Below are 25,856 nucleotides of genomic sequence, written 5' to 3' on the forward strand. Positions count from 1 at the left end.
ACCAGTGTGTCTCCCAGGTGTGTGATGAGGTAAGTCTCTCTCTCCGGTGCAGTATGAACACAGACAGAGACAAATACGCCCCTTATACGCTGGGTTTGGGTTTATTCCACACTCACTTGAGCTGATCTGAGATCAGTTGAGAAACACAGAGCCATCGTCATAAGCAAAGACGTGTGGTTGTGTCTTAAGCAGGCTCATGGTAACACATAAAAGGCCATCACCATGGAGACAGCAGCTGTAGTACAGTGTGAATGTCACTCAAAGGTAACGTAAAATCAATCACTGTCATATTGGAGTGGTTTCAATCCAATTCAAAACAGGACAATACCAAACCGTCCATTGTGTTCATTGCATATTTCTAGGATTTTTATGACTTCTATCGTTACAACCAGTTTCATGGAGAGCAAAATATTGTGATCAGCTTCATTCATAATTGATGGCATTTGGCAGACGCTCTTATCCAGAGCAACATACAGTTGATTAGACTAAGCAGGAGACAATCCACCGCTGGAGCAATGCGGAGTTAAGGGCCCTTGCTCAAGGGCTCAACAGCTGTGCGGGTCTTATTGCGGCCCTACTGGGATTAGAACCACAGACCTTGCGAGTCCCAGTCATTTACCTTCACCACGACACTACAGGCCGTCCTTCATGAGACAGCCTCTCTTAACTTGGGGTGTCAGCGACATGTTCCACAGACGCAGAGCCGACTTCAGACACGTGTGTGAGAAACGCACCTCTCACCGAGGCACAGTTTGCACACCTGTGCTGTGTGTTCCACAGCTCTGTCTGTGCGTCCTGAGTGTTTTTATTGGAGCTTAAAAAAAAGTGTTCAATAAAACATTCTGGCGATGAATACAGGGGTACAATAAAAATGTGAAATGTCTCTCATGGAACCAGCCCCAACACCCTCAACTGCAGATGAAGCTGGTGAAGAATCCATCAATCAAATTTACACCTTGTAAAAAAAACTCAAAAAACAGCCACTGCTACAAATTCGGTCCTGATTCATTGGCTCTTTGCAATGAAAATGACACTCCAGCGCCCCCTCATGGCAGAAAAGCAAAACGGCAGTATTACTCCTATCAGCAAGCACACTTGAATTAATTCAAAGACTGCGTTATTATGTAACAGTTAACTATGGTTTCCTCCTATTCCCTGGGCTTAGAGCCACTGTATGTCTCCAAGGCTCTACAGAGAGCCAAGATGGAGGTCAGTGAAGAGGGAGCCAAAGCATCAGTTGCCACAGGTGAGGGGGCTTTGACTGTGGTCCAGGACAGCCGCAGAGTGTGCTGCTGTTTGTTGGCACTGAGTGTGGAACAGAGGTGGAAAGTCCAGGGGTAGCATGAGATGCAGCACAATGTTCTGGTAGCAGAGGTGAGGCCTAGCGGTGTAGCCCGGGCCCACACTCCATGAAGTGTTGTAGATGATTTAGAAATGGGGCCTGGACTCCCAGCGCGAATTCTGAGCGGAGGACGGAGCGCGCCTCGGGCCGTGGAGTGTGGCGCCCCGTAGAGATCCACTTCAGAGAGAATTCCTCGGGAAAACTGTGAACGCTGCGCATTTCTCTTTTTTTTGTTGTTGTTTTCAATACTGTATAAAATAAAAAAGGAAAAAACAGGAAAATAAAAAGGTGAATAAAAATGTAAATGCCAAACATGGATTTCTGTAGACAGATTTTAAAATGGCCGCCCCCTCTTTCCCCTACTTTTACTGCTGATGTGAAAAGGATTTGTTGCGCCATGCTAGCTCCGCTGGAACAGGAGCGATCGGAGGGGTAATTGTTTTTAAATTCAAATGCTGTTCTGCGCTCGATTGATCCAGATCCACCAGAAGGTGGGGTTGGCACGTTTTGAGAGTATGTCTTTACCGTACAAACTCAGTAAAGCGTAGATAAGTATTTGAATCCAAAACAGTTGTGTGTTTGACCCAGGTCTGATTACCCCTTATTCCACCTTACTGTGTCTCATTGGTCCCTGGAGAACTGCAAATTTACTAAATGTAGTTCTTTAACCCCCCATTGGTTGCAACATTGTAAATTCTCTAGATATCCTACTTTCCACGTCCTAAATCTAAAGCCGATTCTGGCTGTATTGTCATGGTAACGAGTGATTTCTTTATTTTTTTAAAGATTTTATTTTTATTTTTACCCCAGACCGAGTGGTGCACTTTTTTTTAACAATATTATCAGTGGACCTGAGACGGATGCGTGGGGGGTGGACCCAAAACGCACGACTCCGAAACAATGGTTAGATAAAGTCCCGTCAGGGCTTTATTCGGGACGAATCCCAGGAGCGTAGTCAAAACAAGCAATATCCATACACGTAGATCCAGCCAAACAAACACAAAACAAACAAAAAGCACGGTGCCGAGGGAAGAGGCAAACTCGTAGTCGGTAGACGTGCAGGAAGGTCCGGTAGCAGGAGAGCCGTCAGCGGGGCAGAAATACAGGCGGACGGCAGGCAGGGTCGTAGTCGACGGCGATGCGGAAGTCGAAACCATGAAACAATCAGCGAGGCAAAGGTACAAAAACGGTAAGCGAAGACGTGGTCAAAAAACAAACGATGATCAACGAAACAGAAATCAATAAACGATGGTCGGTAAAACAGGCTTGGATCGTAACGTGACTCAAACCGTAAATAATGCTTAAGCGTTGCGTTGTAAACAAGAGGCAGACAATTTTGCAGTGAACAGAAGCGCGACTGGGATATAAATGCAGGTGTAGACAGGTGTAGACAATTAGTTAGAGCGTAGCAAGGAAATGGAAAACAGGTGCGATGGATGACAATTTTAAGAAGGTGATTAGTAATCGTTAGTAATAAACCTATCCTGCCCTAGCATTAGTAAATTAGTAAATGACATGCACGAGAAACGTAAGGTAACATGAACACATGATTAGTTTGTTAGTTTCTACCCAATCCTGATCTAGCGTTAGTAGTTTTAGTAAATAGACAAAATAGAAACAATTAGGGTGTGAATGACAGAAAGAGAGAGAGAGAGAGAGAGAGAGAGAGAGAGAGAGAGAGAGAGAGAGAGAGAGAGAGAGAGAGAGAGAAAGGCGGAACGCAAGGTTTGCGGAAAGACAGGTAAAAGTGTATGTTTAACCAATGACCAGTCTACGTAACAATAAACATAAATCACTAAATAAAACACTAAACGAACTCAGACGATAACCACTCAACATAACAAGGAAAAAAAGAAATCGTAACGAAACATAACTAGACATGACAAGAAAATAAATCGTAACAAGAAATAAACGAAACAACATGACGAACCTAGACTAACATAATACATGATTAGACAATAGGAGACTAAGACAAAATGAATAAACATAAACCATGGCAAAACAGATCTGAAACGTGACAGGACCGATCAATTTACCATCAAAAACCTGAGGCCAGAGGTCCTCTTTTTTGGGGCTGTACCGTCGGTCAGCCCCAAAACATTTCTCTTCCTTGTTTAAATATTTGGGTCTTCCACGCGCAGGTCACTGTGACTATAACAAAAGGAAATTAAATCGCTCCTTTGATTTTATTTATTTATTTATTTATTTATTTATTTATTTATTTATTTATTTATTTATTTATTTTATTGTTGCTTTTCTTGCGGTTGCATAAGAGTGCTCCTTGGTTGTTTGTTTTTCTGTAGTTCCCTAACACCACTGTCACCATGTCTGTTGACTGTGCTGTGTCCAAATTTTGGGTTCACCGTAAACGGTTTCGTTTTTTCGTTTGAGACTTGGAATTGTAGTAGCGTCTTTTGGTGTGCATGTCCCTTGTGTCAGAAACGCTGCCTTTGAATTGTCTTTCATGACGTTATTTAGAATAGCGTATCATACCAGCCGTACACCGAATGGCGCTCTTCTGCTGTACGGACCATAGACGTGCAGCAGCGCCCTCTGCAGGCCCAACACGAAGCGTCAAGCTGCTGCTGCTTCTGGAGATGTGTGCGGTCCTGAGACGACCTGAGACGAGTCGGGCAAAGACGCGTCTGGCGTAGCTTGAGCGACCAGGCCGTGAACACCCGACTGACCTGCAGAGGGCGACGGAGAGCAACGAGACACGGTCGCCCCGGGCGACACTGCAGCCAATTACGTGTGACCGGCAACACCACAGAGCAACGTCAGCCCGTGCAGCACATCCACTGGAGCGCTGCCTGACGGTCCTGAGATCCAGAGGTCAAAGTTTACGTGACAAAATACAAGTGTCTTTAATGACAACAACGTGTTGCAGTGATAATATTTGCACAAATATATTTTATTTAGTTTTACTGTAATGCCCCTTATGTTGCGATAAACGCTGTCGCTCAGGGTAAATGTAGGTAAATGTGGGGTTAGCCGCCTGAGGCTCAGAGTGAAAACGCCGGATTCAACTCCTCTCCATCTGGACTGAAGACCGTAAGTTCTTTAGTTGAATCGGGTCAATTCCGTGATCGCAAAGGAAGTGGGTAGGATTTTACCGACCTGCGCACGGACCTCAAACTCTGTACAGAGCAAATGTGGAGTCAGGTTAACTACACCATTGCTGCTGTGTACCTGTTAGAGCTTTGCAAAATCTTTATTTATATTAACCTTTATATCTCCTTTTTATCTCTTCGTCTAAATGGGTAGACAAAGATATAAACCTCTATTTTATATTTAATAGAGGTTTACATCGAAAGGTTTGGTACAATCAGAACCCTTATGATGTATTTTCGGGAACTACAATCATTCTGTACTTTATATAAGTTCTGTTAGTCGTTTTAGGTCTAAATAAACATTTTCTCTTTCTCAAAATAACTTTTACTAAGAAAGTGTCTTATGACACAGAATCTCTATTTAAAAATCAATGTAATTCCCAGAGGATCAACCTTAATAAGGAAGAAAATGCTGCCCTACGATGGCTTTCTAACATTGATGAACCTTCCCTCTCTTGCAGTGTTGGGGAAGTGACTTTCATCAAATAATGTGTTATTACTTCGTGACACTGGTGTAAATCTGCAGGCAGATCAGCCACTCAAATCTCAGTGGCACAATGCTGCCCCCTGCAGGAAGTGTCTCTGAAAACCAGGCATGTCTACCAGGAAGAGCGAAATACAAGTTTCTCACGCACAGAGACGCTTCAGTTACACTGGGAATCTCAGGATATGTTCTCACTGCATATTCTTCAGAAATTAAGGAATTTCTAAAGGTAGAGAAACAAAAACAGACTGAGAAGCAGACATTTAAATAGATTTATGAAGTTTACCTGCAGTTACAGCAGTAAGTAAAAGTGAAACTAAACTGCAGATTTAGCAGAAGCCATTACTGAGCTCGGAACAGACGGAGACAGAATGGCGTCTGGATCTCCTTCTCTCCTGGAAGAGGAGCTCTCCTGTCCTGTGTGCTCTGAAATCTTCAGGGATCCTGTTCTCCTGAGCTGCAGTCACAGCTTCTGTAAGGCCTGTCTGCAGCAGTACTGGGATCAGAAGGGATCTCTGGAGTGCCCAGTTTGCAGGAGAAGATCTTCAAAGGAACATCCTCCCATTAGCCTGTCTCTGAGGAATATCTGTGAAATGTTCTTAAAGGAGAAAAGTCAGAGAGCTAAAGCAGGATCTGAAGTGCTCTGCAGTCTGCACAGTGAGAAACTCAAACTCTTCTGTTTGGAGGATCAAATACCCATCTGTGTTATCTGTCAGACTTCAAAAAAACATGAAAACCACAAAGTGCGACCAGTTCAGGAGGCTGCAGAAGAGTATAAGGTAACTGGTTATAACACAATTTACAGATTCATAATTTATTTTATTAACTTTATATTTTACTAATTTCATCAGAGAATTCTTGGCGATTAAAAATGATTTGTTTTGCTGTCATTTACTGAGCCCTTGGTGAAGGTTATCACTATAACTGAAAACAGAAGTAAAATTAACATTGAATATTAAAATGTGACATGATTTCACATTCTAATGTAAGTATTTATTGTATTTCCAAAGTGAAATGATCTCCAAAAGGAACCATTTTAGTTCTCAGGCCTGACTGCAGTTGGAGCTCCTCACTACGTGTCACATGACTGACAGAGAGAGACAGGAGGGAGGGGCAGGATTGTGGAGACGTTCTCAGAGCTGTGTTAGGGAGCAGTGCTCAGCATGGGACAGTCGGGGTCAAAGTTCATGCTCAGATAAATGTGTCTGACACAATGTGGTCTCAGATGGAAGATCACTGTTAATGTGTCATGAGAGACTAAGTATACATTGTGGGATATTTTCATTTTAAAACTTCTGGATATTGAATGCCTCACAGCAAGGAGGTCCTGGGTTGGAATCCTGGTCGGCCGGGGCCTCTGTGTGGAATTTGCATGTTCTCCCCGTGTTTGTGTGAGTTTCCTCCGGGTACTCCGGTTTCCTCCCACAGTCCAAAGACATGCAGGCTGATTGGAGAGTCTAAATCGCCTGTCGTTATAAGTGTGTGAGTGAATGGTGTGTGTGCCCTGCGATGGACTGGCGACCTGTCCAGGGTGTATTCCGGCTTTTCGCCCAATGTATGCTGGGGTAGGCTCCAGCCCCCCTGTGACCCTGTTCAGAACAAGCGGGTTAAGATAATGGATGGCTGGATGGATGGATATTTAATTTTGTCTGTGAAAACAGAATAGAGCCATTCTGTCTGTAGGCAGTGAAGTTTACTGTCTGTCCGTTTCCTCAGTAAAGTGTGGATTGTGTCATTTCTTTCCAGGAGAAACTCAGGACTGCACTGGCTCCACTGCAGGAGAAGCTAAAAGCCTTTAATGCAGTGAAGCTAATCTGTGATCAAACAGCAGAGCACATCAAGGTACTGTACTGAGGCCTTTAAATCACAGTGTTGAAAATGCAGCACTGGATTGTGCTGAAATGATGGTGAATAATGTTTATTCCAGATCCAGGCCCAGCACACAGAGAGACAGATAAAGACGGAGTTTGAGAAACTTCAGCAGTTCCTAAAAGATGAAGAGGCAGCCAGGATCACTGCACTGAGGGAGGAAGAGGAGCAGAAGAGTCGGATGATGAAGGAGAAGATCGAAAAGATGACAGAAGAGATATCATCCCTTTCAGAACAGATCAGAGCCTTAGAACAGGAGCTGGGAGCTGAAGACGTCTCATTCCTGCAGGTAAGACCTGTTCACTCTGTGTCTGTAGGACTCTATGTACACTGCTGTTAATGCTCACACACATTCATTTATACAATATAGTATTCTCTATTCTTGCAAAAGTCATTCAATCTCCTCAAAACTTAATCAAGCAGAATTATTGAAAGCATTGGAAGTTTTTTTAAATCAACTTTATCATGCAACATACAATCAGTAAATTTAATTTTCTATGTCAAAAATATCTAAAGTTATTTAAAGATATTAATGAGGTTTCTAACATGGTGATAATAATTCACTCTCTTTATTTCAGAACTACAAGGACACACAAAACAGGTAAACAAACTCCATCCTCTCTCATCAGGTTAAATATCAAGAGTAGTTTATTAGCTCTGCAGTGTTCTATCAGTGAGCTACTGTGGAATGTGTTTGAAATGCCTCTCTCTAATAAATACTGCAGCTTTGATAATGACTAAGGAGCAACATTAAAAAATATGAAAGTATTTACAATATTATTTGCCTCAAATATAAATACCCTCCCTTACCCCCTCCCACACTCCTGTGAGTGTGTGTCTCTCAGTGGGGCTGTGAGTGTGTGTCCCTCAGTGGGGCTGTGAGTGTGTGTCTCTCAGTGGGGTCAGGCTGTGAGTGTGTGTCTCTCAGTGGGGCTGTGAGTGTGTGTCTCTCAGTGGGGCTGTGAGTGTGTGTCTCTCAGTGGGGCTGTGAGTGTGTGTCTCTCAGTGGGGCTGTGAGTGTGTGTCTCTCAGTGGGGCTGTGAGTGTGTGTCTCTCAGTGGGGCTGTGAGTGTGTGTTTCTCAGTGGGGCTGTGAGTGTGTGTCTCTCAGTGGGGCTGTGAGTGTGTGTTTCTCAGTGGGGCTGTGAGTGTGTGTTTCTCAGTGGGGCTGTGAGTGTGTGTCTCTCAGTGGGGCTGTGAGTGTGTGTCTCTCAGTGGGGCTGTGAGTGTGTGTCTCTCAGTGGGGCTGTGAGTGTGTGTCTCTCACTGGGGCTGTGTGGCAGAATGCTGGGAGGGATGGAGCCATTTTCTTACAGAATGAAGATCTGATGTTGCTGCTGATAATCTTCTATGGTAATGAAGCCCCGCCCACAGCACAAGTGACTCCTGAATATTATTGCAGAGCCCAGTGCACCCTGGGGGATCCAGAGACGGTCTCAGGAGCGCTGATTGATGTGGCCAAGCACCTGGGCAATCTGAAGTACAGAGTGTGGGAGAAGATGCTGGGGACTGTTCAATACAGTGAGTACTGGGGGCAGGGAGCTCCACATTGTCACTGTACAGGGGGAATCTTCAGCATCCTTTCCACAAGCTGATGAAGCCAGTCAGAGTCATATTGGTCCTGTCTGTGTGAGAGCCCTGGAGTGAAGAGACTGAGCACCAGTCCTTAATCTCACTGATGCTCATAATAAAATGCTGCTTTAAGAGTGATACTGTATTTAAGGGGCTACAGAAACACTGACAGGCTTTGTTCCTTCTTACAACGATTATACTATCCTTGTGACTTAAGAAATATTATTGTCTTTTGGTTCTGCTGCTTCTCTCACACATGTATCTGAGGCTATAATGGTTGTTGTTGTGAAACCCAGTTTATATCATGAGGACCCCATTGTGTCTGACGGTTTCCCTTTGTGCAGATCAGTGCTGACGTCTCATTCTCTGTCCCTTCAGCTCCTGTGACTCTGGACCCAAACACAGCACATCCTGAACTCTCACTGTCTGAGGATCTGACCAGTGTGAGAGGCAGTGATGAGGGACAGCAGGTTCCTGATAATCCAGAGAGATTTGATTGGTGGGGGTGTGTGCTGGGCTCTGAGGGATTCAGCTCAGGGAGACACTGCTGGGATGTAGAAGTGGGGTGTGTGGCCTGGCTGGTGGGTGTGGTTAAAGAGTCCATCAGCAGGAAAGGGCGTGTGGATGTGAGCCAAGCAGGAAAACTGTGGAGTATAGCCCTGTACGATGGGGAATACAAAGCCATGACCTCCCCACCTACAGACCTCACTGTGCAGAGGGACCTCCAGAGGGTCAGAGTGCAGCTGGACTGGGACAGGGGGGAGGTGTCATTCTCTGACCCCAGTGACAACACTCCTCTCTATACTTTTAAACACTCCTTCACTGAGAGACTGTTTCCATTCTTTGGGGGGACTGTGCGGATCTGCCCACTGAAGGTGTCTGTATGTGTAGAATAGCACTGTGGGATTGTTTGTAAACATCAGTTGAAGTCAAAGGACTGTATTTAATCAACTCAGAGCAGGTTTACTACAAATGTTATAAACAAAAACACATCACTCCAAAATATTGTCTATTCTTTGAAATGTAAATACAAACATTGAATTGTGCTGGATGAGAAATGTCTAATCTCTCTGATATAACCTCAGAATGTTATTACTGAGTAATTCCTGTGGTATATGGTGGTATTGTAAGTACACTGGTGTGTGTGTAATGAGTTATTCCTGTGGTATATGGTGGTATTGTAAGTACACTGGTGTGTGTGTAATGAGTTGGGTGTAATAAATACACGAGTGGAATCACTCCAGAGTGCTGCTCTTTTCCTGACCCGTCACCAGTGTGTCTCCCAGGTGTGTGATGAGGTAAGTCTCTCTCTCTGGTGCAGTATGAACGCAGACAGAGACAAATACGCCCCTCATACGCTGGGTTTGGGTTCATTCCACACTCACTTGAGCTGATCTGAGATCAGTGGAGCCCCCCCAAGGCTCCCTCCTTGAAAATCAATCTCAGCGCAGAAAGGGTGCTGCAGTGCTGTGATTGGGTGTTCAGGTCTGCCAATCATTTCAGGAAAAACACAAAAGAGGGTGGAATCAGTAAGGATCCTACTTTATTGAGTCTAACCTCCAGAGATGCCCTTAAGGACCAAAAATCAAGCTTCCACCTGAGGCTACTATACACATCTCAGAATACATTTCATTGTTTAAAACGCATCCCCTTGGCACAAATAAAATAGTGCTCATAGCAGTTGTAATGGAGCGCTGGGATTGTGTGCGCAGTAACGTAAAGACAGGAGATATCTGTATCGTTACTTTCATTGGAAGTTGAACAGGACCAGAGAAACGAGTGTGACTCACACACCTCTTCTAACAGCCTGACTTCTTCACTCGTTCTTCACCCCGATGCTGCTGCGTAACAGTGACTCTACCGCCCTCTAGTGGAATCAGAACTGTCAGTCTCACGCCAATCCACTCCATCTCCTGCCACCAAACATTTTAACATACTATAACTCTACTTACCAGCCTAATCGTTCTACAATAACCACTGCAAAGTTAATTTTTACTTCTCAGCAATTATTTTCATAATCTGAAAAAATAAGATTATAAATTCATGTAAGAAATAGCCATGGCTACAACAATTTATTAAAACGAACAAGAACCGGAACAAACACAGCAATCACGATTAAACAAATGCACAAATCATCAGATCCAGTCCAGATCTAAAACGGGAGCCAAGAGTCACAACACCAGAGCAGCTAATCTGGAGGCGGAGAGAGACAGAAACACGGCTATAACGATCTCGCTTTATTTATTTTAGTTTCTTCCTCTGGTTTATTTTCTTTAATAACATACATAGGCTATGTTAATGAGAAGGATGGGCCTGCTTCCGCGAACATAGCAAGTTAATTCTTGGATTGATGCTGCACACGGCGACACAAAGATTTTCCTCCACGCTGCTGAGCCGACATCTGTATTTATTTTTCATATTGGCCAGAGACGAAAATGTCTTCTCGCACAGATAGGTCGATCCAAAAGGCGTGAGAATGTCCATGGTAGCCCTGGACAATCCGGGGTATTCCTGCGTTACAACTTCTGTAATGTGCGGTCGCTGGACAGCTCAATCAGCGCATCCTCGAGCTCAGATGGCAGGTCGTTTGAAGAGCAGCTGGTGAATGGCTGTCATATTCAGTCATAATGCTCTACATTTCCCGTGAGAAAATATTGATGGAATTTGTCGAGGAGACTTCGGAGATGAATGGTAATTGAGGCTTTCAATGAATTGGCATTCATGTCATTCTCCTCCAAAAAGTCATGCAGCTCCCAAAACATTTCAAAATCCCCGCTCTCCGCACGGGCTGCCCAGCGCTGCAACTTTTTTGTGAAAGCGCTCACTTTGTCCGAGAGGGTCAGGATGTTAGTGTTGAACTTCGCCCCATAATTGCAGTCCCTTGCTGATTTTCTCGACACGGCCACATAGCTCAACATGGATTCCCCCAGTTGCCTGAACCTCCAGGTGAGTTTGAAGCGCTGAACAGCCTCGCTCGGCTTCAGACCGGAATGTTCCTCGAGCAGTGTCACTCGCTCATGAGTCTCCTCATGATGGGGTGGGGGACGTTGAAGACGAAAACATGCTATGGGCGGTTTTCAACACATGTGCATGCCCATATAAAACTGAAGCTTTTAAATGTAAAATACAACGTAATTGTTCTGATAATTGTCTTTCTTTTTTAGGTATGGAGCCTGTATGCAATGAGTAGGCAATGATCTCTCTCACATACGCATCTATTAATCTATTAAAAAAATCCTTATTTTACCAGTCCTGTGCATAATTACTACTCTCCAGAGTTCCCTTGGTTTATCCACTGGGAAGATTTCCTGACCGAACGGTTAAAAAAACGCACGTGTGTATGGACTGTCGTCCGTGTTCAAAAGGTGTTTGCCTTTTTAAAGTCTTTAATTGATTGCGTTTCATACGGATTTGGCTTTGCGTCAATTAACTGCATCCCATGGCTTTGGTTTACTGTGCAGCGCACTCTTGTGGACAAACCAGGGTGGTACACCTGAGGAAGAAACAGGAGACTCTGGACAGAACTGAATTGAGAGCCAATCATTCTTACATTAGTGGCATTTGGCAAACGCTCTTATCCAGAGCGACGTGCAGTTGATTAGACTAAGCAGGAGACAATCCTCCCCTGGAGCAATGCAGGGTTAAGGGCCTTGCTCAAGGGCCCAATGGCTGTGTGGATCTTATTGTGGCTACACTGGGATTAGAACCACCGACCTTGGTCTCCCAGTCATTTACCTAAACCACTACACCATAGGCTGCCCTGTCATGAGTATTTGTGAAATTCAACTAATCTAAAGCACAGCTAACTCCATTAGCTTCATCAGTGATGATATTATGAAGAGGAATGGATTGTGGACTCCAGTTATGCATCTGTGTGTGAATCATAAGGGAGGGTATAGGAGCCAAGGTAAGATGTGTTTTGAATTAGGTAAGCATATGAGAACGTTTTATTTAGCTCAGAGCTCATAATAGAATATTAGGGCTACCGTCACTTTAAGAAGAACGCACCTTTCTGTAATCATGTTCAGGAGCGGCTAGGTTTGTCAGTGTAGAGTCGGCGGTGACTTGGGAGACTGAAGCTAAACAGTTTTCTTACCGTAGCTGTTAGTAACGTGGCATAAAGAGCCAGCCTAAGTTATAGTTTTGGAAATTCCTATTTTGAATACTCCTGTATGAAGATTTCGCTGTGGAACGTGAATAAATATTCGTTTGTCATCTTTTTACACCGGGGTCCCGTGGAGGTTTTTCCTTGCTAACAAGAACGTAACGTTACTGTGCGCGAGTAGTTAACTTTAGCCTTGGACCGTCGGCCCTCACAGAGCGTGTGTGCCTGAGTTTATGTGGGTAATGAGATTCCATTTGCATTACATCAGAGAGAACTGACAGAACCTGAAAAACAAGGCTGGTGTAAAAGTGAAGACAGACTTTTACAGTGTACCACTTTCTCACAGACAGACGCTGTAGCTACACTGGGGAACTTATGATATGATTTCACTGTGTATCCTTCAGATTTATTCACTGAGCTCAGAACAGACGGAGACAGAATGGCATCTGGATCTCCTTCTCTACTGGAAGAGGAGCTCTCCTGTCCTGTGTGCTCTGCAATTTACAGGGACCCTGTTCTCCTGAGTTGCAGTCACAGCTTCTGTAAGGCCTGTCTGCAGCAGTACTGGGATCAGAAGGGATCTCTGGAGTGCCCAGTTTGCAGGAGAAGATCTTCGAGGGTACATCCCCCCATTAGCCTGTCTCTGAAAAATACCTGTGAGGCGTTCTTAAAGGAGAGAAGTCAGAGAGCTAAAGCAGGATCTGAAGTGCTCTGCAGTCTGCACAGTGAGAAACTCAAAGTCTTCTGTTTGGATGATAAAATACCCATCTGTGTTGTCTGTCAAATTTCAAAAAAACATGAAAACCACAAAATGCAACCAGTTCAGGAGGCTGCAGAAGAATATAAGGTAACTGGTTATAACGCAATTTACACATTCATCCTTTATTTTATTAACTTTATATTTTACAAATTTCATCAGAAAATTCTTGATGATTAAAAATGATTTGTTTTGCTGTCATCTACTGAGCTCTTGGTGAAGGTTATCAGTATAACTGAAAACAGAAGTATAATTAACATTGAATATTAAAATGTTTCATGATTTCACATTCTAATGTCAGTATTTACTGTATTTCCAAAGTGAAATGATCTGCAAAAGGAGCCATTTTAGTTCTCAGGCCTGACTGCAGTTGGAGCTCCTCACTACGTGTCACATGACTGACAGAGAGAGACAGGAGGGAGGGGCAGGAGTGTGGAGACGTTCTCAGAGCTGTGTTAGGGAGCAGTGCTCAGCATGGGACAGTCGGGGTCAAAGTTCATGCTCAGATAAATGTGTCTGACACAATGTGGTCTAAGATGGAAGGATATTGAATGCCTCACAGCAAAGGTTTTGGGTTTGAATCCCGGTCAGCCAGGACCATTCTGTGTGGAGTTTGCATGTTCTCTCCGTGTTTACGTGGGTTTCCTCCCACAGTCCAAAGCCATGCAGCTTAGGCTGATTGGAGAGTCTAAATTGCCCGTGGGATGGACTGGCAACCTGTCCAGGGTGTATTCCTGCCTTTCACCCAATGTATGCTGGGATAGGCTCCAGCCCCCCTGCGACCCTGTTCAGGATAAGCGGGTTAAGATAATGGATGGATGGATTGATGGATGGATGTTGAATTTTGTCTGTGAAAACAGAATTCTGTCTCCCCTCTGTCTGAGCAGGGACTCTTGTGCTGTCTGTAGGCAGTGAAGTTTACTGTAGGTCCGTTTCCTCAGTAAAGTGTGGACTCTGTCATTTCTTTCCAGGAGAAACTCAGGACTGCACTGGCTCCACTGCAGGAGAAGCTAGAAGCCTTTAATGCAGTGAAACTAATCTGTGATAAAACAGCAGAGCACATCAAGGTACTGAACTGAGGCCTTTAAATCACAGTGTTGAAAATGCAGCACTGGATTGTGCTGAAATGATGGTGAATAATGTTTAATCCAGATCCAGGCCCAGCACACAGAGAGACAGATAAAGATGGAGTTTGAGAACCTTCAGCAGTTCCTAAAAGAGGAAGAGGCAGCCAGGATCACTGCGCTGAGGGAGGAAGAGGAGCAGAAGAGTCAGAAGATGAAGGAGAAGATTGAAAAGATGACAGAAGAGATATCATCCCTTTCAGAACAGATCAGAGCCTTAGAACAGGAGCTGGGAGCTGAAGACATCTCATTCCTGCAGGTAAGACCTGTTCACTCTGTATCTGTAGGACTCTATGTACACTGCTGTTAATGCTCACACACATTCATTTATACAATATAGTATTCTCTATTCTTGTAAAAGTCATTCAATCTGCTCAAAACTTAATCAAGCAGAATTATTGTTTTGCAGAGGAAGTGTTTAAAATCAACTTTATCATGCAACATACACTGTACACATGTATAACAGTGTTAAAGCAGCATATTTAGTTTTCTATGTCATGTAATATCAAAAGTTATTTAAAGTTATTTAAAGATATTAATGTGGTTCCTAACATGGTGTTAATGGACAGAGTATTGGCTACAATGATAATAATTCACTCTATTTCAGAGCTACAAGGACACACAAAACAGGTAAACAAACTCCATCCTCTCTCATCAGGTTAAATATCAAGAGTAGTTTATTAGCTCTGCAGTGTTCTATCAGTGAGCTATTGTGGAATGTGTTTGAAATGCCTCTCTCTCTGTAATAATTACTGCAGCTTTAACAATGACGATGGAGGAACATTTAAAAATATTGAAGTATTTACAATATTAATTACCTATAATATAAATACCACCCTTCCCCCCTCCCACACTCCTGTGAGTGTGTCTCTCTCAGTGGGGCTGTGAGTGTGTCTCTCAGTGAGGCTGTGAGTGTGTGTCTCTCAGTGGGGCTGTGAGTGTGTGTGTCTCTCAGTGGGGCTGTGAGTGTGTTTCTCAGTGGGGCTGTGAGTGTGTGTCCCTCAGTGGGGCTGTGAGTGTGTGTGTCTCTCAGTGGGGCTGTGAGTGTGTGTCTCTCAGTGGGGCTGTGAGTGTGTTTCTCAGTGGGGCTGTGAGTGTGTGTCTCTCAGTGGGACTGTGAGTGTGTGCTTCTCAGTGGGGCTGTGAGTGTGTGTCTCTCAGTGGGGCTGTGAGTGTGTGTCTCTCAGTGGGGTCAGGCTGTGAGTGTGTTTCTCAGTGGGGCTGTGTGGCAGAATGCTGGGAGGGTTGGAGCCATTTTCTTACAGAATGAAGATCTGTTGTTGCTGCTGATAATCTTCTAGGGTAATGAAGCCCCACCACAGCACAAGTGACTCCTGAATATTATTGCAGAGCCCAGTGCACCCTGGGGGATCCAGAGACGGTCTCAGGAGCGCTGATTGATGTGGCCAAGCACCTGGGCAATCTGAAGTACAGAGTGTGGGAGAAGATGCTGGGGACTGTTCAATACAGTGAGTACTGGGGGCAGGGAGCTCCACATTGTCACTGTACAGGGGGAATCTTCAGCATCCTTTCCACAAGCTGATGAAGCCAGTCAGAGTCATATTGGTCCTGTCTGTGTGAGAGCCCTGGAGTGAAGAGACTGAGCACCAGTCCTTAATCTCACTGATGCTCATAATAAAATGCTGCTTTAAGAGTGATACTGTGTTTAAGGGGCTACAGAAACACTGACAGGCTTTGCTCCCTCTTACAACGATTATACTATCCTTGTGACTTAAGAAATATTATTGTCTTTTGGTTCTGCTGCTTCTCTCACTCATGTATCTGAGGCTATAATGGTTGTTCTTGTGAAACCCAGTTTATATCATGAGGACCCCATTGTGTCTGACGGTTTCCCTTTGTGCAGCTCAGTGCTGACATCTCATTCTCTGTCCCTTCAGCTCCTGTGACTCTGGACCCAAACACAGCACATCCCAAACTCTCACTGTCTGAGGATCTGACCAGTGTGAGACGCAGTGGTGAGAGACAGCAGGTTCCTGATAATCCAGAGAGATTTGATCCGTGGGGGTGTTTGCTGGGCTCTGAGGGATTCAGCTCAGGGAGACACTGCTGGGATGTAGAAGTGGGGGGTGTGGACTGGCGGGTGGGTGTGGTTAAAGAGTCCATCAGCAGGAAAGGGCATGTGGATGTGAGCCCAGCAGGAGGAGTGTGGAGTGTAAAGCTATTCAAAGGGGAATACATAGCCCTGACCTCCCCACTCACACGCCTCACTGTGCAGAGGAACCTCCAGAGGGTCAGAGTGCAGCTGGACTGGGACAGAGGGGAGGTGTCATTCTCTGACCCCAGTGACAACACTCCTCTCTACACTTTTAAACACTCCTTCACTGAGAGACTGTTTCCATTCTTTGTGGGGACTGTGAGGATCTGCCCACTGAAGGTGTCTGTATGTGTAAAATAGCACTGTGGCATTGTTTGTAAACATCACTTGAAGTCAAAGGACTGTATTTGATCAACTCAGAGCAGGTTTACTACAAATGTTAAAAACAAAAACACATCATTACAAAATATTGTCTTATTTGAAATGTCAATACAAACATTGTATTGTGCTTGATGAGAAATGTCTAATCTCTCTGATATAACCTCAGAATGTTATTACTGGGTTATTCCTGTGGTATATGGTGGTATTGTAAGTACACTGGTGTGTGTGTGTAATGAGTTGGGGTGTAATAAATACACCAGTGGAATCACTCCAGAGTGCTGCTCTTTTCCTGACCCGTCACCAGTGTGTCTCCCAGGTGTGTGATGAGGTAAGTCTGCAGAGATCCTTCACCCCGACGCTGCTGCGTAACAGTGACTCTACCGCCCTCTATTGGCATCAGAACTGTCAGTCTCACGCCACTCCACTCCATCTCCTGCCACCAAACATTTTACCTACTATAACTCTACTTACCAGCCTAATCGTTCTACATTAACCACTGCAAAGTTAATTTTTACTTCTCAGCAATTATTTTCATAATCTGAAAAAATAAGGTTATAAATTCCTGTAAGAAATAGCCATGGCTACAACAATTTATTAAAACGAACAAGAACCGGAACAAACAAAGCAATCACGATTAAACAAATGCAATGAGATGGTGCGCAAGAGGGGAGTGCCCGTCTGAGAGGAAGGTGCGCACCTCGCTTCGCAACTCAAACAGGCGTGTAAGAACCTTGCCCCGTGAAAGCCACCTTACTTCTGAATGGAAAAGAAGGGATTCATGTGTAGACCCCATTTTCTGACAGAGAAGGGCGAAGAGTCTGGAATTTAGTTGGCGCGATTTCATGAAATTCACTATTTTGATTTCTGTTTGGAGAACATCGTTAAGATCGGGCTCAAGTGTCTTGGATGCCAGGGCCTCCCTGTGGATAATGCAGTGAGTGAACTTGACGTGCGGTGCAACGCTAAGGACCTTAGCTTTCAGTCCTTTATTTTTCCCCAGCATAGCTCCGGCACCGTCAGTGCATATGCTTATGCAGTTATCCCAATACAGCCCTGCCTCCTCCATCCAACCATTAAGACAGTTAAAAATGTCACCACCGGTACACCTTCCTTCCATCGGAGAGCAGAACAGCATGTCCTCATGAAGTTTCCCGTCATAACTGTAGCGAATAAATACCATTAAGTGCGCGACATTAATCAAGTCAGTTGACTCGTCTAACTGCAAAGAAAAGCGGCAGTTTTTTACTCTCTCGATTAGCTGGCATTTCATGTCATTAGCGATCTCGTTAATGCGCTTGGACATGGTTTCATTGGAGAGGGGGGTTTGTTTGAGCGCACTTGCAATCTTTTCCCCATGCATTGCGGTGGTCATCGCAATTGCTGCAGGAAGGATGAGGCTTTCAGCAATTGTGGGTGGCTTTTGTGCTTTTGCTACAAGGTGGGCCACTTCGTATGACGCTGCCAAGGCTTTGGTGGGCATAGTAGCTTGCCCATGCACTACAGTCTTTTGCCCATGCAGCGCGGCTTCTTTTCGCAGAAAGAATGTCACAGGTTTCTGAGCATCATCGGGATGTCGGCTTTCGAGATGTCGTTTCATTTTGACATGTTTTAAACTCTCATTTGCCAGAAAATCGCCGCAAATTACACACTGTGGGTGGTCGAGCTCATTTTTAACTTGGCACGTGAATCCATATTTCAGAAATTCTTTATGATAGTGGCGACGCCTCGTTGGTGTTTCTTTTTTAATTCTCACCGGCCTGTAGACTTGTCCCATCTGAGGATCGCGGAAGAGTAGACGCACTGGTAGATGGCACTTCTGAGCTTTTATCAGATTTTTTTTTAGCAGCCACCTGTCCATTTTCCATGCAAGTTATCTTGGCTAGTAACGCAAGAAACGTGGCTAGTAGGCTATGTCGTTTTGTTTTGTTCTATTTTTTTAAAAAATGGGAAGAAATTAAGTTTGAGTTTGCATAGTGGGAGCAGATAGTTACATTGTTTCTATCGGAGGACCAGTAGCCCATACTAAACCAGAGCCATTGAAAGACGGATAACTTTTTCAGAGCCTCACTGAGTTCTCTGGTTAGAGTACAGAGCCTCACTGAGTTCTCTGGTTAGAGTACAGAGGCTCACTGAGTTCTCTGGTTCGAGTACAGAGGCTCACTGAGTTCTCTGGTTAGAGTACAGAGACTCACTGAGTTCTCTGGTTAGAGTACAGAGGCTCACTGAGTTCTCTGGTTAGAGTACAGAGCCTCACTGAGTTCTCTGGTTAGAGTACAGAGCCTCACTGAGTTCTCTGGTTAGAGTACAGATATACAAGAGTACACCTCCTCTGTCAGCAGGTGGTCAAGCTCTGCTTCCACTTTCGCTCCCATAGCATAGGGGACTGGTCTTGGTTTAAAGAATCTAGGAGTGGCTTCCTTATCCACGTAGATGTTTGCTGGTGGTCCATTCAGCTTACCCAGCTGCTCTTTGAACACCGCTTGGTTTTGTCTGAACCTAGTTCTTTTATCCAGCCTCTCCCTCGTACATTTGGTCCTGTTCCCAGTACTTCTACTACAGGAAGGTTCTTTACAGCGTCCTTGTGTTTTACCATCACTCTCACAGAACCCAGTATCACTACCTTTTGGCCTGTGTAAGTTTTCAGCTTGAGAGGGCCTGTCTTCAGCTCTGGCGTTACTTCCCTGGTCCATAGCGCTGTAGAGTCAGACTCGTTCATTAGAGTTACTCCAGCGCGTCCACTTCAAACTGCGTCTCTGTCTCATTTCCCCTCAACATCATGGCGAGGGGTGCTACTTTGGGAATCACTGTGTCATTCACGGCAAGCGTTACAAACATGTCCGCTTCCTCTTCCAAGTCATTTTCCTCTCTTCCACTGACGTGATGTGTTCTTTGTGTCTGCCCTTGTTTGCTTGTCTTCTTCCATCCTCCCCCTTTACACTGTGCTGCATCTGATGCTGCTCTAGATCTGCATACTTACTGAATGTGCCCCTTCTTGCCGCAGTTTTCTGAAATGAAACGACACTCGCTGGCAATGTGCTGCTCCCAGCCGCACCTGTAGCACGCTCAGCCCTGCTCCCCTCTCCGCTCTGGTTGTGCGGCGGCCATCTTGTGTACATCTGGGCTGTTCCCCTCTCCGCTCTGGTTGTGTGGCGGCCATCTTGTGTGTGTCTGGGCTGCTCCCCTCTCCGCTCTGGTTGAGCGGCGGCCATCTTGTGTGCGTCTCGGCTGCTCCCCTCTCCGCTCTGATTGTGTGGCGGCCATCTTGTGTGCGTCTGGGCTGCTTGCAGAAGGAGAGGCCTCTGAATGATGAGTCTGTAAATCTGGCACGTCTTTGTTTGCCGCTTCCAACGTTTGTGCCGCGTTCAGCGCCTGTTCAAAAGTCCGGTCCGTTTCCGACAAACAGACAGCGCTGAATACGGTCATCTCCAGCTCCACAAACCAGTCTCTCTCTCGTGGCATTTCCGTCGGCTCCGCCCCATAATTGCAGTCCCGTGCTGATTTTCTCCACACGGCCACATAGCTCAACATGGATTCCCCCAGTTGCCTGAACCTCCAGGTGAGTTTGAAGCGCTGAACAGCCTCGCTCGGCTTCAGACCGGAATGTTCCTCGAGCAGTGTCACTCGCTCATGAGTCTTCTCATGATGGGGTGGGGGTCGTAGAAGACGAAAACATGCTATGGGCGGTTTTCAACACATGTGCATGCCCATATAAAACTGAAGCTTTTAAATGTAAAATACAACGTAATTGTTCAGATAATTGTCTTTCTTTTTTTGGTAAGGAACCTGTATGCAATGAGAAGGCCTACATCTCTCTCACATACGCATCTATTAATATTGAAAAAATCTAGTCCTTATTTTACCAGTCCTGTGCATAATTACTACTCTCCAGAGTTCCCTTGGTTTATCCACTGAGAAGATTTCCTGACACAACGGTTTAAAAAATGCACGTGTGTCTGTATGTACTGTCGTCCGTGTTCAAAAGGTGTTTGCCTTTTTAAAGCGTTTTTAAAATCTTTAATTGAATGTGTTTCATACGGATTTGGCTTAGCGTCAATTAACTGCATCCCATGGCTTTGGTTTACTCTGCAGCGCACTCTTGTGGACAAACCAGGGTGGTACACCTGAGGAAGAAACAGGAGCCTCTGGACAGAACTGAATTGAGAGCCAATCATTCTTACATTAGTGGCATTTGGCAGACAGTCTTATCCAGAGTGACGTGCAGTTGATTTGACTAAGCAGGAGACAATCCTCCCCTGGAGCAATGCAGGGTTAAGGGCCTTGCTCAAGGGCCCAATGGCTGTGCGGATCTCATTATGGCTACACTGGGATTAGAACCACCGATCTTGTGTGTCCCAGTCATTTACCTTAACCACTACACCACAGGCTGCCCTGTCATGAGTATTTGTGAAATTCAACTAATCTAAAGCACAGCTAACTCCATCAGCTTCATCAGTGACAATATTATGAAGAGGAATGGATTGTGGGCTCCAGTTATGCATCTGTGTGTGAAGCATGTTTGTAAGGGAGGGTGTGTGCCTGAGTTTATGTGGGTAATGAGATTCCATTTGTATTAATACATGAGAGAGAACTGGCAGAACCTGAAGAGCAAGGCTGGTGTAAAAGTGAAGACGGACTTTTACAGTGTACCACTTTCTCACAGACAGACGCTGTAGCTACACTGGGGAACTTATGATATGATTTCACTGTATATCCTTCAGATTTATTTACTGAGCTCAGAACAGACGGAGACAGAATGGCGTCTGGATCTTCTCTCCTGGAAGAGGACCTCTCCTGTCCTGTGTGCTCTGACATCTTCAGGGATCCTGTTGTCCTGAGATGCAGTCACAGCTTCTGTAAGGCCTGTCTGCAGCAGTACTGGAAACACAAGGGATCCCAGGAGTGCCCAGTTTGCAGGAGAAGAAATTCTACGGGTAATCCTCCCTATAACCTGTCTCTGAGGAATATCTGTGAGACGTTCTTAAATGAGAGAAGTCAGAGAGCTAAAGCAGGATCTGAAGTGTTCTGCAGTCTGCACAGTGAGAAACTCAAAGTCTTCTGTTTGGATGATCAAATACCCATCTGTGCTATCTGTCAAATTTCCAAAAAACATGAAAACCACAAACTGCTACCAGTTCAGGAGGCTGCAGAAGAGGTTAAGGTAACTGTTCCGTGTTTTTGTTTGTTTCGTGTATTTTTTTGACGATTAGAAATTGTTCAGATTATGAAAAAGTGAGGTTTTTTAGTGCTGTCATCTATTGAAACCTTAGTGAAGCTTATCAGGCAGCTTAAACAGCTTATGAATAATTTTTGTGTCAAAATGAATATTGAATATATGTTTTCCAAGATTTTTGAATGTAGAACAGAGTAGTTACTGGATTTTCAAAGGGTTATAATCGGCAGAAAGAGCCATTTTAGTTCTCAGGCCTGACTGCAGTTTCAGCTTCTCACAACATGTCACATGACTGACAGAAAGAGACAGGAGGGAGGGGCAGGAGTGTGGAGACGTTCTCAGAGCTGTGTTAGGGAGCAGTGCTCAGCATGGGACAGTCAGGGTCAAAGTTCATGCTCAGATAAATGTGTCTGACACAATGTGGCCTTAGAGGGCAGATCACTGTTAATGTGTGACTGGAGATTAAAAATACAACACATTAAACTTGGGACATTTTCATTTTTAGAACTTTTATAAATTGAAATTTGAATATAAATACTGTTTACCTGGCATGTCCTGTCATAGAGGCAATGCACTGATATGTGTCTCACACGTCACCCCCCTACTTACTTCCCTCCACTGGCTGCCTGTCATGGCTCGCATCAAATTCAAAACATTGGTGCTAGCCTTCCAAGCAGTTAAAGGGTCTTCCCCAGCTTATCTGCAAAAAATCATCAGCCCCTACACCCCTGCCAGACCTCTTCGTTCAGCCTCCACAGGCCGCTTGGCACCTCCCCCTCTCAGAAACTCCACCTCACGCTCACGACTACTGTCTGTTCTGGCTCCACGGTGGTGGAACGAACTCCCCGTTGAGGTCAGAACTATAGAATCTCTCCCCACCTTCAAGCGCAAGCTGAAGACGCACCTCTTCAAGCAGCACCTCTCCCCATCCCTCCCTACCTCCCTGTGAACCTTAATTGTTGTCTCTGTGACTTGCTTTGTGTATCGGTATTTTTAGTTGGCTAGGTAAGCAGTGTTTGGATAGTTAACTTTGGTGACTTTTGCTCTGTTTGTTTGTTTGTTTGTTCAAAAAAAAAAAAAAAAGGCCCTTGTCCTTTTCTTTGTTGTACAGGTAGCAGTTGAAATTGTACTTACCTCTAGGGTCTTTCAGCGAACTTATCCCTGGTTATGGGTATGCACTTTGTTGTACGTCGCTCTGGATAAGAGCGTCTGCCAAATGCCAATAATGTAATGTAATGTAATGTGTCACTGTGAATACATTTTTTCTACACATGTTGACCTGAGTCTCCATCTTGGCTCCCCTGTGTCTGAGTTTACTGTGGGTCTGTTTCCTCAGTAAAGTGTGGACTCTGTCATTTCTTTCCAGGAAAAACTCAGGACCTCACTGGCTCCACTGCAGGAGAAGCTAAAAGCCTTTAATGCAGTGAAGCTAATCTGTGATCAAACAGCAGAGCACATCAAGGTACTGAACTGAGGCCTTTAAATCACAGTGTTGAAAATGCAGCACTGGATTGTTCTGAAATGATGGTGAATAATGTTTATTCCAGAGCCAGGCCCAGCACACAGAGAGACAGATAAAGATGGAGTTTGAGAAACTTCAGCAGTTCCTAAAAGATGAAGAGGCAGCCAGGATCACTGCACTGAGGGAGGAAGAGGAGCAGAAGAGTCGGATGATGAAGGAGAAGATTGAAAAGATGACAGAAGAGATATCATCCCTTTCAGAACAGATCAGCGCCTTAGAACAGGAGCTGGGAGCTGAAGACATCTCATTCCTGCAGGTAAGACCTGTTCACTCTGTGTCTGTAGGACTCTATGTACACTGCTGTTAATGCTCACACACATTCATTTATACAATATAGTATTCTCTATTTTTGCAAAAATCTCCTCAAAACTTAATCAAGCAGAATTATTGTCTTGCAGGGAAAGTGTTTTAAATCAAAGTTATCATGCAACATACACTGTACACATGTATAACAGTGTTAAAGCAGCACATTTAATTTTCTATGTCATGTAATATCAAAAGTTATTTAAAGATATTTAAATAAAAATGGTTTCTAACATGGTGTTAAAGGACTGAGTACTTGCTACAGTGAATAATTCACTCTCTTTATTTCAGAGCTACAAGGACACACAAAACAGGTAAACAAACTCCATTCTCTCTCATCAGGTTAAATATCAAGAGTAGTTTATTAGCCTGCAGTGTTCTATCAGTGAGCTACTGTGGAATGTGTTTGAAATGCCTTTGAAAAGCTTTAATAATGACTATGGAGGAACATTGAGAAATATTGAAGTATTTACAATATTATTTACCTCTAATATAAATACCCCCCTTCCCCCCTCCCACACTCCTGTGAGTGTGTGTTTCTCAGTGGGGCTGTGTGTGTGTGTCTCTCAGTGGGGCTGTGAGTGTGTGTTTCTCAGTGGGGCTGTGAGTGTGTCTCTCAGTGGGGCTGTGAGTGTGTGTCTCTCAGTGGGGCTGTGAGTGTGTGTTTCTCAGTGGGGCTGTGAGTGTGTGTTTCTCAGTGGGGCTGTGAGTGTGTGTCTCTCAGTGGGGCTGTGAGTGTGTGTCTCTCAGTGGGGCTGTGAGTGTGTGTCTCTCAGTGGGGCTGTGAGTGTGTGTCTCTCAGTGGGGCTGTGTGGCCGAACGCTGGGAGGGATGGAGCCATTTTCTTACAGAATGAAGATCTGATGTTGCTGCTGATAATCTTCTATGGTAATGAAGCCCCGCCCACAGCACAAGTGACTCCTGAATATTATTTTAGAGCCCAGTGCACCCTGGGGGATCCAGAGAAGGTCTCAGGAGCGCTGATTGATGTGGCCAAGCACCTGGGCAATCTGAAGTACAGAGTGTGGGATAAGATGCTGGGGACTGTTCAATACAGTGAGTACTGGGGGCAGGGAGCTCCACATTGTCACTGTACAGGGGGAATCTTCAGCATCCTTTCCATAAGCTGATGAAGCCAGTCAGAGTCATATTGGTCCTGTCTGTGTGAGAGCCCTGGAGTGAAGAGATTGAGCACCAGTCCTTAATCTCACTGATGCTCATAATAAAATGCTGCTTTAAGAGTGATACTGTATTTTAGGGGCTACAGAAACACTGACAGGCTTTGCTCCCTCTTACAATGATTATACTATCCTTGTGACTTAAGAAATATTATTGTCTTTTGGTTCTGCTGCTTCTCTCACACATTTATCTGAGGTTATTATGTTGTTCTTGTCAAACCAAGTTTATATCAACAGGACCCCATTGTGTCTGATGGTTTCCCTTTGTGCAGCTCAGTGCTGACGTCTCATTCTCTGTCCCTTCAGCTCCTGTGACTCTGGACCCAAACACAGCACATCCCAAACTCTCACTGTCTGAGGATCTGACCAGTGTGAGACGCAGTGATGAGAGACAGCAGGTTCCTGATAATCCAGAGAGATTTGATTGGTTGTGGGTGTTGGGCTCTGAGGGATTCAGCTCAGGGAGACACTGCTGGGATGTAGAAGTGGGGGGTGTGGGCTGGTGGGTGGGTGTGGTTAAAGAGTCCGTCAGCAGGAAAGAGGATGTGGATGTGAGCCCAGCAGGAGGAGTATGGGGTATAGGGGTGTACGATGGTGAATACAGAGCCCTGACCTCCCCACCTACACCCCTCACTGTGCAGAGGGACCTCCAGAGGGTCAGAGTGCAGCTGGACTGGGACAGGGGGGAGGTGTCATTCTCTGACCCCAGTAACAACACTCCTCTCTACACTTTTAAACACTGCTTCACTGAGAGAATGTTTCCAATCTTTGGTTCTGTGGAGACTTTGCGGATCTGTCCACTGGCTGTGTCTGTAAGTCTAAAATAGCACTGTGGGATTGTTTGAAAATATAGCAGTGGAATCACTCCAGAGTGCTGCTCTTTT

At 44.9% G+C, this 25,856-nt stretch overlaps 2 protein-coding genes across 2 annotated transcripts; both read left to right on the forward strand.

Moving 5' to 3' along the window:
- The first annotated feature begins 5,071 nt into the window (after positions 1 to 5,071).
- LOC133128953 (uncharacterized) lies at positions 5,072 to 25,856 on the forward strand. Its single transcript, XM_061242760.1, has 13 exons — positions 5,072 to 5,715; positions 6,683 to 6,778; positions 6,864 to 7,094; positions 7,384 to 7,406; positions 8,207 to 8,325; positions 8,755 to 9,257; positions 17,116 to 17,203; positions 21,518 to 21,957; positions 23,336 to 23,431; positions 23,517 to 23,747; positions 24,086 to 24,108; positions 24,732 to 24,850; positions 25,279 to 25,856. Exons 1-13 carry the CDS (start codon positions 5,308 to 5,310, stop codon positions 25,797 to 25,799), a joined length of 2,898 nt encoding a protein of 965 aa, XP_061098744.1. The 5' UTR covers positions 5,072 to 5,307; the 3' UTR covers positions 25,800 to 25,856.
- LOC133129124 (E3 ubiquitin-protein ligase TRIM35-like) lies at positions 12,436 to 17,051 on the forward strand. Its single transcript, XM_061242970.1, has 6 exons — positions 12,436 to 13,328; positions 14,210 to 14,305; positions 14,391 to 14,621; positions 14,970 to 14,992; positions 15,713 to 15,831; positions 16,261 to 17,051. Exons 1-6 carry the CDS (start codon positions 12,921 to 12,923, stop codon positions 16,776 to 16,778), a joined length of 1,395 nt encoding a protein of 464 aa, XP_061098954.1. The 5' UTR covers positions 12,436 to 12,920; the 3' UTR covers positions 16,779 to 17,051.

The sequence above is a fragment of the Conger conger genome, chromosome 5 (genome assembly GCF_963514075.1).
Source record: "Conger conger chromosome 5, fConCon1.1, whole genome shotgun sequence".
NCBI classification, from domain to species: domain Eukaryota; kingdom Metazoa; phylum Chordata; class Actinopteri; order Anguilliformes; family Congridae; genus Conger; species Conger conger.